This window comes from Podarcis erhardii (genome assembly GCF_964252035.2).
Source record: "Podarcis erhardii genome assembly, chromosome: 13".
In the NCBI taxonomy this organism is placed as follows: Eukaryota; Metazoa; Chordata; class Lepidosauria; order Squamata; family Lacertidae; genus Podarcis; species Podarcis erhardii.
The window spans coordinates 42,313,597-42,326,486 of NC_138502.1; the positions used below are offsets into that span (position 1 = coordinate 42,313,597).

The 12,890-nt window shown below is 47.1% G+C and overlaps 1 protein-coding gene across 1 annotated transcript in view; it reads right to left on the reverse strand.

The window, feature by feature from the left end:
* The window catches only part of MRC2 (mannose receptor C-type 2), an 85,885-nt gene that overhangs the window by 13,058 nt on the left and 59,937 nt on the right, over nt 1-12,890 (reverse strand). The window contains exons 16-23 of the mRNA XM_081837605.1: nt 12,780-12,815; nt 9,067-9,227; nt 6,132-6,199; nt 5,916-6,016; nt 4,500-4,639; nt 3,112-3,217; nt 1,945-2,108; nt 60-168 (exon numbers count right to left, since the gene is read on the reverse strand). Of these exons, the coding sequence (XP_081693731.1) occupies nt 60-168; nt 1,945-2,108; nt 3,112-3,217; nt 4,500-4,639; nt 5,916-6,016; nt 6,132-6,199; nt 9,067-9,227; nt 12,780-12,815 (885 nt within the window). The remainder of the gene's footprint in view (nt 1-59; nt 169-1,944; nt 2,109-3,111; nt 3,218-4,499; nt 4,640-5,915; nt 6,017-6,131; nt 6,200-9,066; nt 9,228-12,779; nt 12,816-12,890) is intronic.

Below are 12,890 nucleotides of genomic sequence, written 5' to 3' on the forward strand. Positions count from 1 at the left end.
GCAGCCTGCCTGACCCTTCCCACCCCCGGTCCCCGCTTGCATCTTTCCTGCACTCTTACCTTTCCTCCTCTGGCAGATGAAGGCATTTTTCTCCTCCAGGCAATTCCTGTCATCCCAGCGGCCAGTGAACTGGGGCGGGATGCCATGCCAAACCACAGCGCAGTTGGTCTGAGAGAGACAGAGCCAGGAGCATCAGTCAGTCACCTGCGCCCACAGTGGGAAGGCTGTTCACCGCACGCCATCAGCTGGAGCAGCGCGCAAGGCTCCATCCAGTCTTGAGGGTATGCAGTTGCAAAATACCTTATTTTTTGCTCCATAAGACACACTTTTTTCCTCTTAAAAACTAAGGGGAAATGTCTGTGCGTCTTATGGAGCGAATGTGTGGTCCCTGGGGCTGGGAGGGGGGGGGACTGGGCTTCCCCCGCCAACCCCGCAAGCTCCGGGAGTGGAAGCAAGGCTGCGAGCAACCTTGCCGCTGCTCCCGGACCTGTTCTGGGGGCTGGGGTTGGTGGAAGCTCAGGCTTCCCCCACCCCAGCCCCGCGGCTAAAAAGGAAGCCAAGACAGCGAGCGGGATCCATCTCGCTCGCTGTCTTGGCTTCTTTGCTCTTTGGGGCTGGGGGGGGGAGCCCAGGCTTCCCCCACAGCCCCGAGAAGCGGACAGGCTGCATGCAGCCTGTCCTCCGCTGCTCTTTGGGGCTGGGGGGGAAAAATAATTTCCCCCCTTGATTTCCCCCTCTAAAAACTAGGTGCGTCTTGTGGTCTGGTGCGTCCTATAGAGCGAAAAATACAGTACCTCCACACGCAACAACCCCTCACAACTGTTGCAAATCTGCAGCTGGCGCAGAACGCCGGCACCCAGTTGAGGACAGACACTAAATATTTCTGCAGAACTCACAGGCAACAAGATGTTTCAGAGGCCTCCAGTATGCCATCAAAGGATACTGTCAGCATCCGTCTGTCTCGGGAGGCAATGGAGTATGCCTCTGAGGGTGAAATCAAACCGCTGCGTTGGCACCTAAATGACCTCCCTAGGGTGCAAGCCTGGGCTGTGTGTATGGAGGTCCTGGGCTGCCTGGATGATCAGACGCCCGCCCCACCGCAGCCTTGCTGGTGTGGCCCAGGGCGATGTTAGAGGAGGAGGGCTGGCCCATTTGGCATCGCAAAGATTGAGACACGACAAGCACTTTGGCTGTTTGTTTTCCCATGCGCCTCACAGCAACAACAAAAAGCCGGCTACTCAAACTGCTTTAAGAAGCTGCTGAGGGCCGCCGAAGGCAGCCTTGAGGGCCACGTGTTGGACCACCCTGATCGAAAAGGTATTGGCATAGGAAACAAAGAGAGGAATAACTTGGTTGGTTAGAGCTATGGTGATGATAATGCCAAGGTTGCAGGTTCGGTCTCCGGATGGGACAGCTGCATATTCCTGCAATGCTAGATGATGCTCAGGGTCCCTTTCCAATTCTACAATTCTATGAAACACACAGTAAAGGTAAAGGTAAAGGGACCCCTGACCATAAGGTCCAGTCGCGGATGACTCTGGGGTTGCGGCGCTCATTTCACTTTATTGGCCGAGGGAGCCGGCGTACAGCTTCCGGGTCATGTGGCCAGCATGACTAAGCCGCTTCTGGCGAACCAGAGCAGCGCACTGGTGAAGGAAACGCCGTTTAACTTCCCGCCGGAGCGGTACCTATTTATCTACTTGCACTTTGACGTGCTTTCGAACTGCTAGGTTGGCAGGAGCAGGGACCGAACAATGGGAGCTCACCCCGTTGCGGGGATTCGAACTGCCAACCTTCTGATCGGCAAGTCCTAGGCTTTGTGGTTTAACCCACAGTGCCACCCGCGCCCCTCTATGAAACACACAGCATCCCCACAAAAAGATGAGGCTCGGCAAAGAGATAGCTACAAAACTGGGTGAGGGGGTCCCCCAGGGTTTGGCTCACCGGGTTCTCACTAGCTGTGGATGCCCCGCATCCAGAGGGCTCACCAGGACCCCAGTTCACAAAGCTGACAGGCTCCGCTTCCACCCACTGGAACTCCTTCTTTGCATCCTGGAGGCCGATCCACAGGTCAGAGGTCACATTTGGAAGAAGAGTGGTTATAAAGGCTGTAAGTGGGAAGAAGAGCCCATTACTAGAGGAAGTGAAATGAAGGTGCAAAGCTTTGTTTTCATAGGGACTAGAAGCCTAACAAGCCAGAGTTCAGTTTTGCCATCAAGTGCCTCCCCTAAAAAAAGACGTCGCAGGGCCTCTAACTGCCTCTGAGGTGGGCGAGGGAAAGACAACGCTTATTCAGTGGGTGAGGGAAATACATTCTGTCCTTTCTCAGAGGCACTCTGTTCTCTATTATTCCTTCATATATTACATGGGTAGGCAAACTTAAGGCCCAAGGGCCGGATCCAGCCCAATCGCCTTCTCAATCCAGCCCATGGACGGTCCGGGAATCAGCGTGTTTTTACATGAGTAGAATGTGTGCTTTTATTTAAAATGCATCTCTGGGTTATTTGTGGGGCATAGGAATTTGTTCATTCCCCCCCCCCATATAGTCTGGCCCCCCACAAGGTCTGAGGGACAGTGGACCGGCCCCCTGCTGGAAAAGTTTGCTGATCCCTGATATATTACGATGGACTGTTCTAATTTTCTTGCAACCACTCCAATAATACGGCGATGGTTTTATTTATACCCCGCCCATCTGGCTGGGCTGCTCCAGCCACTCTGGGCAGCTTCCAGCACATATAAAAACGTAACAAAACGTCAAACATTAAAAACTTCCTGATACAGGACTGCCTTCAGACGTCTTCCAAAAGTTCTTTAGTTCTTTATCTCCTTGACATCTGAAGGGAGGGCATTCCACAGGGAGGGCGCCACTGCCGAGAAGGCCCTCAAATCAAGGGTCCATTCCAGTCCAGTGTTCAGAACAATAAGTCCACAGACCACCCTTTCACGTGTTCAGGCAAATGCCTGAATGATCCTTGGGTTTTCTTCGGCTCATGAAGACACTTGCCTGGGCCAAAAGCAGATCAGTTCCCAGAGGCGAGGCGAGGGGAGGCAATGTGTGTGTGTGTGTGCATGCACACACGCACAGTTGTCTTGTGAACAAAAGGCCCTTACCTTGCTCAACGTAATTGGAGATGGTTGCCAGCACGCCCCCCTGAATCTCACACCTTCGCTTCGCCTCTAGCCAGGTCACCTGTTCTTCGTTGTTAATCCTAAAGCACTGTGTTATAAAATTGACAGAAAAGGAGATTTATAAACAGAAGACATTTCAGGCAAGGTACTTCCCCTCCTGTGAAATAATAATAATAATAATGATAATAATAATAATAATAATAATAATAATAATAATAATAATAATAATTTATTTATTTAAAATAATATTTATTCAAATTTTAAAGATTACAAAGATACAAAAAATAGAAGAACAAAAAAAAGAAAAATAAAAAACAGAAAAAATACAAACAATTGATAAAAAAAACAGATCAAACCTTTACATAACTTTATTTCCTTTGCTTATTTCCTTGACCTCCTCACACCTCCCTTTTTTGTATCCTAGTTCAATTAGATGTTTCAGCAAATGCTTTCCAGCTTTGTTTTTATCCTAATAATTATCTTAATATACGGTAATTCTCATCTTTCACCAATTAAAAAAAATCAATTTTAACCTAATCCTTTATATCATTTCTGCTAAAACCACATTACTTCATTCCAACAATTTATTATTTATACCCTGCCCATCTGGCTGGGTTTCCCCAGCCACTCTGGGCGGCTTCCAACAAAATATTAAAATAAAATATTCTATTAAACATTAAAAGCTTCCCTAAACAGGGCTGCCTTCAGATGTCTTCTAAAAGTCTGGTAGTTGTTTTTCTCTTTGACATCTGGTGGGAGGGTGTTCCACAGGGCGGGTGCCACTACTGAGAAGGCCTTCTGCCTGGTTCCGTGTAACTTGGCTTCTCGCAACGAGGGAACCGCCAGAAGGCCCTTGGCACTGGACTTTCACATTTATTTTATTTATTTTCAATTTTATCCCATCCTTTCCTCCCCAAAAGCTCAAGATGGTTCCCCCTCTCTGCAACGATACCATGAAGTAAGAAGGTAAAAAATATCAACGCATTTGAGAGAAGGGGAAATTGAACTACACACAACTGCGCAGACAGACTTGCAATATGAAACAGCTATCTATCTGAAATCTCACTAAGCTAGGCTGATGGACAGTGATCTGAACCCATGTCTCATCAGTCCTAGATGTGACACACAATATACTACCCTCCACACACTCATACGTTCACGAACAGGAGGGGGAAATTAAATGGGTAAGTGGTTTCTGAACCAGGAATGTCCATCAGCCAAACTTCTGCCCTTCTGTATACTCTGCAGGAATTATTTCCACACCACCACCCGTCCAGTTCAAGGGGGGACCTGGCACACAAACATTCCTGGCAGACTCCCCCCCCCCAAGAATGATGGTGCCCGGGGCCAGAGAAAGCACTTCCAAGTACCTTATTGCCGACAGCATGCCAGCCCTGGGCACAGCTGCCAGGAGTAGGCGCCGGCAGGGGTGGCGAGGAGGCTGTGGTAATATTGGTGCGCTTGCAGATGTAAGGCAGAGCGGTGAAACACTTCTGGTCACCCCAGTCCTCTGCAGAAAGAGAGAAAGGAGAAGATATGAGAGCAGATTCTATATTTTGCTTGGTTACAATGGCACTCTCAAAGTAAGAAACAGCAGCCATCTCAAAGTACAGTGCTACCTTGGGTTACATACGCTTCAGGTTACATACGCTTCAGGTTACAGACTCCGCTAACCCAGAAATAGTACCTGGGGTTAAGAACTTTGCTTCAGGATGAGAACAGAAATTGTGCTCCGGCGGCGCAGCGGCAGCAGGAGGCCCCCATTAGCTAAAGTGGTGCTTCAGGTTAAGAACAGTTTCAGGTTAAGAATGGACCTCCGGAACGAATTAAGTACTTAACCTGAAGTACCACTGTAAGAAACAGCAGCCATCACAGCCTGTCCCAACATTTTGTATAAAAAAATTCCAACACAGAAAAACCCCAAACCTGGGTCAGGTTTCTCTTTGGGGCATAACATTCTTTTATCCAGCTGTCCAATTGTTGTTGTTTTTTAAAATGGTGAGTGTTCATGTACAGTGGTACCTTGGTTCTCGAACTAACTCCGTTCCGGGAGTCCGTTCGACTCCCGAAACAGTTCGAAAACCAAGGCGCGGCTTCTGATTGGCTGCAGGAGCTTCCTGCACTCAATCAGAAGCCGCGGAAGCCTCGTCGGATGTTCAGCTTCCAAAAAATGTTCCCAAACCAGATCACTCACTGGTTGCGGTGTTCGGGAGCTGATTTGTTCAGGAGCCAAGCCATTCGGGAACCAAGGTACCACTGTATTATAACTCTAAAGACTTGGCAACTGCTTAAAAACAACATCACAATAATAAGTTAGGAAGCCAGTGATCTTAACATTTCCACTGCCTACCCTATACAGTGGTACCTCGGGTTAAGTACTTAATTTGTTCTGGAGGTCCGTTCTTAACCTGAAACTGTTCTTAACCTGAAGCACCATTTTAGCTAATGGGGACTACTGCTACTGCCGCGCCGCCGGAGCACGATTTCTGTTCTCATCCTGAAGCAAAGTTCTTAACCTGAAGCACTATTTCTGGGTTAGCAGAGTCTGAAACCTGAAGGGTATGTAACCTGAAGCGTATGTAACCCGAGGTACCACTGTACGTTTTCAGGGACATCAGCCAGAAGTTCAGGGTTTGATGGGTGTCTGGAGGGATGGAATATTTTTTAGGAATTATCAGGAGGCTGGTCTGAGCTGATCATAGAGACTGCAAAGGGCAATAGGGGGGAATGTTGATCTGTAAGTTGATTAGGAATATCAAGCCAATGTCTGCGTGCCCATTACCCACCTCGGCTAGCAGTCATGTATACACACTTCCGGTCCTTGGTGGTAGGCCGGGGCTTTCCTGGTGCCCATGAGATGAAGTTCAAGAGAGAGTAATCAGACCACCTGGAGATGGCAAACAACACATTGGGGAGGTTTCCGCATTTTGAACACAAGCAGGAATCTAAGACACACCAAAAAAATGCTTCTAGGACAGAAGACACTTAATAGAGAGACTCACCGAAATCGTCCATCATTCTCATAGGTGCTCAGCCCAATCCACCAGTGCTGCTCCTGTCCCCTTGAAAACTGGCCAAAGGAGGAATAAGAAGAAGAAGAGTTTGGATTTGATATCCCGCCTTTCACTCCCTTTAAGGAGTCTCAAAGCGGCTAACATTCTCCTTTCCCTTCCTCCCCCACAACAAACACTCTTGTGAGGTGAGTGGGGCTGAGAGACTTCAGAGAAGCGTGGCTGGCCCAAGGTCACCCAGCAGCTGCATGTGGAGGAGCGGAGACGCGAACCCGGTTCCCCAGATTACGAGTCTATTGCTCTTAACCACCACACCACACTGGCTCTCAATTATACGCAATAATGTCAAGGGGGAGAACAAAAGACTGTCTGAGCCACCTTGATCTTCGGATTGCCTCCCACCAGGCTCTTTTTGTGTGATGATACCAGCATGGAGTCCCCGCACCTTTTGTTTTTGCCTGCGCATAGCAGTCATTTTGTGCTGGCACCCACTGCCTACCCTACAGAATTGCTGCCTAATCACTGCTGTCCATGCACGGGTGACCATAAGGCTGGATCACTAGGGTGCACATTGTGTGGGGCTGCCCTTGGCCCTGGTCTGGAAACTCCAGCTGGGGCAGAATGCAATGGCTATGGGAACACATGGCTGCCAACACGTGACATGATAGGTTCAAGGTCCTTGTATTGATTTAAGGTAAAGGTAAAGGGACCCCTGACCATTAGGTCCAGTTGTGGCCGACTCTGGGGTTGCGGCGCTCATCTCGCTTTATTGGCCGAGGGAGCCGGCGTACAGCTTCCGGGTCAGCATAACTAAGCCGCTTCTGGAAAACCAGAGCAGCGTACAGAAACACCGTTTACCTTCCCGCCGGAGCGGTATCTATTTATCTACTTGCACTTTGATGTGCTTTTGAACCGCTAGGTTGGCAGGAGCTGGGACCGAACAACAGGAGCTCACCCCGTTGCGGGGATTCGAACCGCCAACCTTCTGATCGGCAAGTCCTAGGCTCTGTGGTTTAACCCACAGTGCCACCCGTGTCCCAGACTTGTCTTGATTTACACAGCACTGAAAAATGTAGGTCCAGGGTACTGCAGGGGACACCCGAACACCTTCTAAAATTATTATTTAAAGCCCTAAATAGCCTCAGCCCTGTATACCTGAAGGAGCATCTCCACCCCCATCGTTCAGCCCCGACACTGAGGTCCACCGCCAAGGGCCTTCTGGCGGTTCCCTTCCTGAGAAAAGTGAGGTTACAGGGAACCAGGCAGAGGGGCCTTCTCGGTAGTGGCGCCCGCCCTGTGGAACGCCCTCAAGGAAATAAACTATCTGACTTATAGAAGACATCTGAAGGCAGCCCTGTTTAGGGAAGTTTTTAATGTCTGATGTTTTACTGTATTTTTAATATTTTGTTGGAAAGCACTTAGAGTGGCTGGGCAAACCCCTCAAGATGGGCGGGGTAAAATTATTATTATTATTATTATTATTTCCCAGCTCAATCACTGAAGTCACCTGTAGCTGTCCCATGAGTTGGTGAGGCTCATCTGATTATCAAACTGATACCAAAACTGATACCAAACTGATTCAGCATGCACCTTCTATGTTAACTGTCCAATGTTTGCTGGGAAGTTTTCTTTGCCGCCCAGCTTACGGAGACTATTAAGTATCCATAATAGCTGATTATCCATTTTAATTTTTATTTCCGTTCTTACTGTATTTAATTATAAAGAGCTTTGAAACTTTTAACTAAATTGTAACAGACAAGTATTTTTATACAGTATATCAAATAAAGAAATGAAGAGCACTTGGAATACAACAATAAAGCTGTGTTTATTGTTCTTGTTATTATTATTATTGGTTATTGCTGTGTGAAACACTAACGGGGGGAAGAAGATCAGAAGCAGCAGCTCACTATGCCTTTGCTGCCATCTTGAAAAAATAATTCTTCAAGCAGGCATTTAACTTGTCTAGTCGGTTATGTTATGCTGCTCTTGTGTGTAGAACAATATACATATATTCGTAAACTAAAAGAAATTTCTTTAAAACCCTTGTAATAGCCCTGTGAGCTTCCACTCTATAAGCTTCCACATAGAGGAGGGAGAAAGGTTGTTTTCTGCTGCTCCAGAGAAGCGGGCACGGAGCAATGGTTCCAAACTACAAGAAAGAAGATTCCACCTAAACATTAGGAAGACCTTCCTGACAGTAAGAGCTGTTCGACAGTGGAATTTGCTGCCAAGGAGTGTGGTGGAGTCTCCTTCTTTGGAGGTCTTTAAGCAGAGGCTTGACAACCATATGTCAGGAGAGCTCTGATGGTGTTTCCTGCTTGGCAGGGGGTTGGACTCAATGGCCCTTGTGGTCTCTTCCAACTCTATGATTCTATGATTCTATAAAAGGTTGAGAGCATGATGCTACCTAACTGCAGAAAGGCCAAAATTTAAAATCCCTTCATTGTTTTCTGTATACAGCTCTCACTTTTGTCTGGGAAGGAAATAGCAAGCACCTGAAGGAATTGGGCCAGAAAGGCTTCGATTCTATAAATTAATAGTAGAAACAATGTACCAAGATTTCAAGACCCTTCTGAGGAGAATTTGCTAAGTGAAAAAAAGAAAGATGGCAACCACTTAATAGTAATTTTAACATATTTTTCCTTCTAGAATGGATTCCCTGACACCCTAATACCCATATTTATACAGCAAAAGCACATTCCTTAGACTTCTGTCAGGGAAAATGTATTAAGATTATTGTAAGTTGGAGTCCATCTTGCATTTCTCACCTAGTAAATTTTCCTTAAATCTTTGGGAAGACCCAATTTAGTCTCCACTAATCATCAATATTCCCTTCCTGCCTGAAGCTCCCTGCCACAACCGGATGGGATTTTAAAAATTGTTTCCTTTTTGCCCAAACCCATTGCCATTCCAGGTGGCTCCCTACCTTCTTCAAGTTCTGACCCAGGAAGTCCAGCTCAGCTTGATTGTGAATTGACACCAGCTCAGCTTGGAACCAAGTGCAGATCCTCTGAGCCTGTACCCAAGTTGAATGATGGTCAAAGAACTTGTACTCAGCATCTTGGTATTTCACCCACTCATTGCTCGCTGTGGAGAAACGGGATGTGTTAAGAGACCCTGGGGAAACTTGGTGCTTTCCAGGTGGAGATTGCTTAAGGCAGCTAATACCACCAAAACCTCGTATTTCCCTTAGATGCCCCCATCAGAAGAGCTGCAACTCTTTCAAGTGTCAACGCAACTATCTAGTCAACCTAATTCTCTTCCAACAGGGACTCAGAAGGCACATTCTATGTTTACTTATGAAGACAGGTTGACCAAACTGTGTAGATTCTAACACAGTACCATGTTTAGGTAAAGGGACCCCTGACCATTAGGTCCGGTCGTGACCGACTCTGGGGTTGCGGTGCTCATGTCGCTTTATTGGCCAAGTGAGCCAGTGTACAGCTTCCGGGTCATGTGGCCAGCATGACTAAGCCGCTTCTGGTGAACTAGAGCAGCGCACAGAAATGCCGTTTACCTTCCCGCGGAAGTGGTACCTATTTATCTACTTGCACTTTGACGTGCTTTTGAACTGCTAGGTTGGCAGGAGCAGCGACTGAGCAACGGGAGCTCACCCCATCGCAGGGATTTGAACCGCCGACCTTCTGATTGGCAAGTCCTAGGCTCTGTGGTTAGCCCACAGCGCCACCCGCATCCCAGTACCATGTTTATTCATTAGGTAAAAAGGTAAAAGGTAAAGGACCCCAGGACATTTAAGTCCAGTCAAAGGCGACTATGGTGTTGCGGCGCTCATCTCGCTTTCAGGCCGAGGGAGTTGGCGTTTGTCCACAGACAGCTTTGTGGGTCATGTGGCCAGCAGGACTAAGCCACTTCTGGTGCAACGGAACACCGTGACAGAAACCAGAGCGCACAGAAACACAGTTTAATTTCCTGCCACAATGGTACCCATTTATCTACTTGCACTGGCGTGCTTTCAAATTGCTAGGTTGGCAGAAGCTGGGACAGAGGTTCTCAAACACCTTGGAACTCAAACGCCTTGGTTCCCAAATGCCAAAAACCAAGAAATAGGTGTTTCAGTTTTCGAATGTTTCTCAGAAGCCAAACAGTCATTGTTTCCGCGGTGCCTGCACCAATCAGAAGCTGCACCTTGGTTTTTGAACATTTCGGAAGTCAAACAGTGCAGGTAAGAAAAAAAATCAATTTTAATTTTTATCATCTACATTACTGTCATATTTAGTTTATAGTACAGTACATTGATTATTGCTTTCATTTTATAGATCAGTGATCTTGTTAGATAGTAAAGTTCATGTTAAATTGCTGTTTTTAAAAGACTGGAACGGATTAATCGGTTTTGCATTACTTTCTATGGGAAAGCGTGCCTTAGTTTTGGAACGCTTTGGTTTAGGAACAGACTTCCAGAGCGGATTAAGTTTGAGAACCAAGGTACCACTGTAATGCTAAATGCCACCTCAACATCCTGGGGTCATGAATGTCATAGGTTAATGATGTGTTACGCAAAGAAGCATTGCTTGTTTTTCTTAAACCTGTTTGGGGAAGTTTTAATGTTTGGTGTTTCATTGTATTTTAGTATTTTGTTGGAAGCCGCCCAGAGTGGCTGGGGGAACCCAGCCAGATGGGCGCAGTATAAATAAAATGACAGTGGTGCCCTGCAAGACGAACGCCTCGCAAGACGGAAAACCCACTAGACGAAAGGGTTTTCCGTTTTGGAGGCGCTTCGCAAAACGAATTTCCCTATGGGCTTGCTTCGCAAGACGAAATGTCTTGCGAGTTCCTGTGGGTTTTTCCCCCTCCCCCCCCTTTTCCTAAGGGGGGAAATCCGCTGATAAGCCGCTTATCAGCTGATCCGCTAAAAGCCGCTAAACCGCTAATAGCCCTAATCCGCTAAGCTGTCAATGGGCTTGCTTCGCAAGACAAAAAAACCGCTATACGAAGAGCCTCACAGAACGGATTAATTTCGTCTTGCGAGGCACCACTGTATTATTATTATTATTATTATTATTCCTATCAGTTTCAAGAACAGGTGCCCCAGGCGTTGAGGCTGGGGAATGAAAGTCTCCCCTATTTGTTTCTGAAAATATTTATAGCCTGCTCTGCATCACACTGATCTCTGAGCAGGGCACACAATTCATTCTGAACGTTTACACAAATATAGCAGGAGCAGGCAAAAGTATAAATCACTGCATCTGACTCAAAATGCAGAGCTGCAAATACCATCATGTTCGGCTGCAGAATTAACAATTCATAAGGACCCCGAGAGAATAACCAGGTCTTAACCTGGCACTGAAAGAAAGCCAAAGTTAGCGCTAGCCAGACCTCATGGGATCTCCGTTTCTCCACATCACTCATGGTTTCGTAAACCTCCATCACATTATGCATGCACAGATACACACACACAGCCCAGTTCCCTTTTTCCGACATCAAAAACATTCTTTTCTTCGGTAAGATAAATAATCAGAAGTCAAGATGGTTCGGTCGCCCTGTTTTCCATACTCCCTCCAGCATAGCTATTCTTTTTCTAGACCTGGATGAAGCTAGGTACATGAGTGCAGGCTTCTTAAACTCATACTTGACCTCTGCAGGCTTATAGCTGAGAGGGATCCAACTCTATTCAGTTAGCTGATGTTTCTGTCGCCTGCTTTTGACATAAGCTTGGTATAACACATAACTCCCTTTCCCAGGGACATAGCCCACATTCCCAACTGCAGACCACACATCATCTCAGCTGAAAGAGCAAGGGGCCGTGCCACATAAGACTGCTGGCAGCAATCTATCAATCCTTGACAAGACCACCTTGCTGAACCTTAATGGCAAAACCTATTTGGTGTTTCGCAACTTTCGGACTAGTTGCGGGACCTTAGCCAGACCTTAGCAGAGCAAACGCAGAATCCACAGAAGCAATTGGTGACTTGGCTGCAGACAGGATAGATGAAGCGGGAACCAGGAACTTGTAGTTAGGTGTTTATTACATACAGTGGACTATTTACAGGAACAGAACATGGATCTTTTGCTAGCTCTCTCTGATACTACTCACAACTCCTACACTGACACAGAACTCTGAACCCCTGAACTCTGAACACATTCCAGTTAGTAGGCCATTAATTATCACTCCCTTGAGAGAGCTTGACCAATCAGGGAGCGGTCTCCATGCCTCTGTTATCACCAGGCAGACTTACTCCTTCAGGTTGCCTTCTGGCTGTCTGCCAAACCTTAATTGACTCTGTGTGAGTAGCTGCATTTACACAGTATCCCAACAAACCTTTCTCAAACTTTTGGGTCCCCAGGTGTTGTTGGACTACAACTCCCATCATCCCTGACCACTGGTCCTGCTAGCTAGGGATGATGGGAGTTGTAGTCCACCTGGGGACCCAAGTTTGAGAAACACTGCTCTAAAAGCACAATGCCAACAGCGCAGTATAACAGAGGCGGGAAGTTGGCACCATGTTTCCTCTAGCTTGCATGCAGCCAGAAAACACACACACACACACACACACACACACACACACACACTTTTTTTGCATCCACAAGTCAAGGAGTACGGGGCGAGCGTGGAGACAGAGCAATCTCTGCACAAAAGAGGCTTTGCCACATGAGATGAGGGGGGCAGAAATATTCACTCACCTTGAACGGTTGTCTCTGGCTCTTTCACATCAGTGCCTATTAAACAACAGCACACGATCAGTAAGTGAGCAAGGGAGATGCGCTGGGCCTGGCCCAGAATTCATTTCAGTT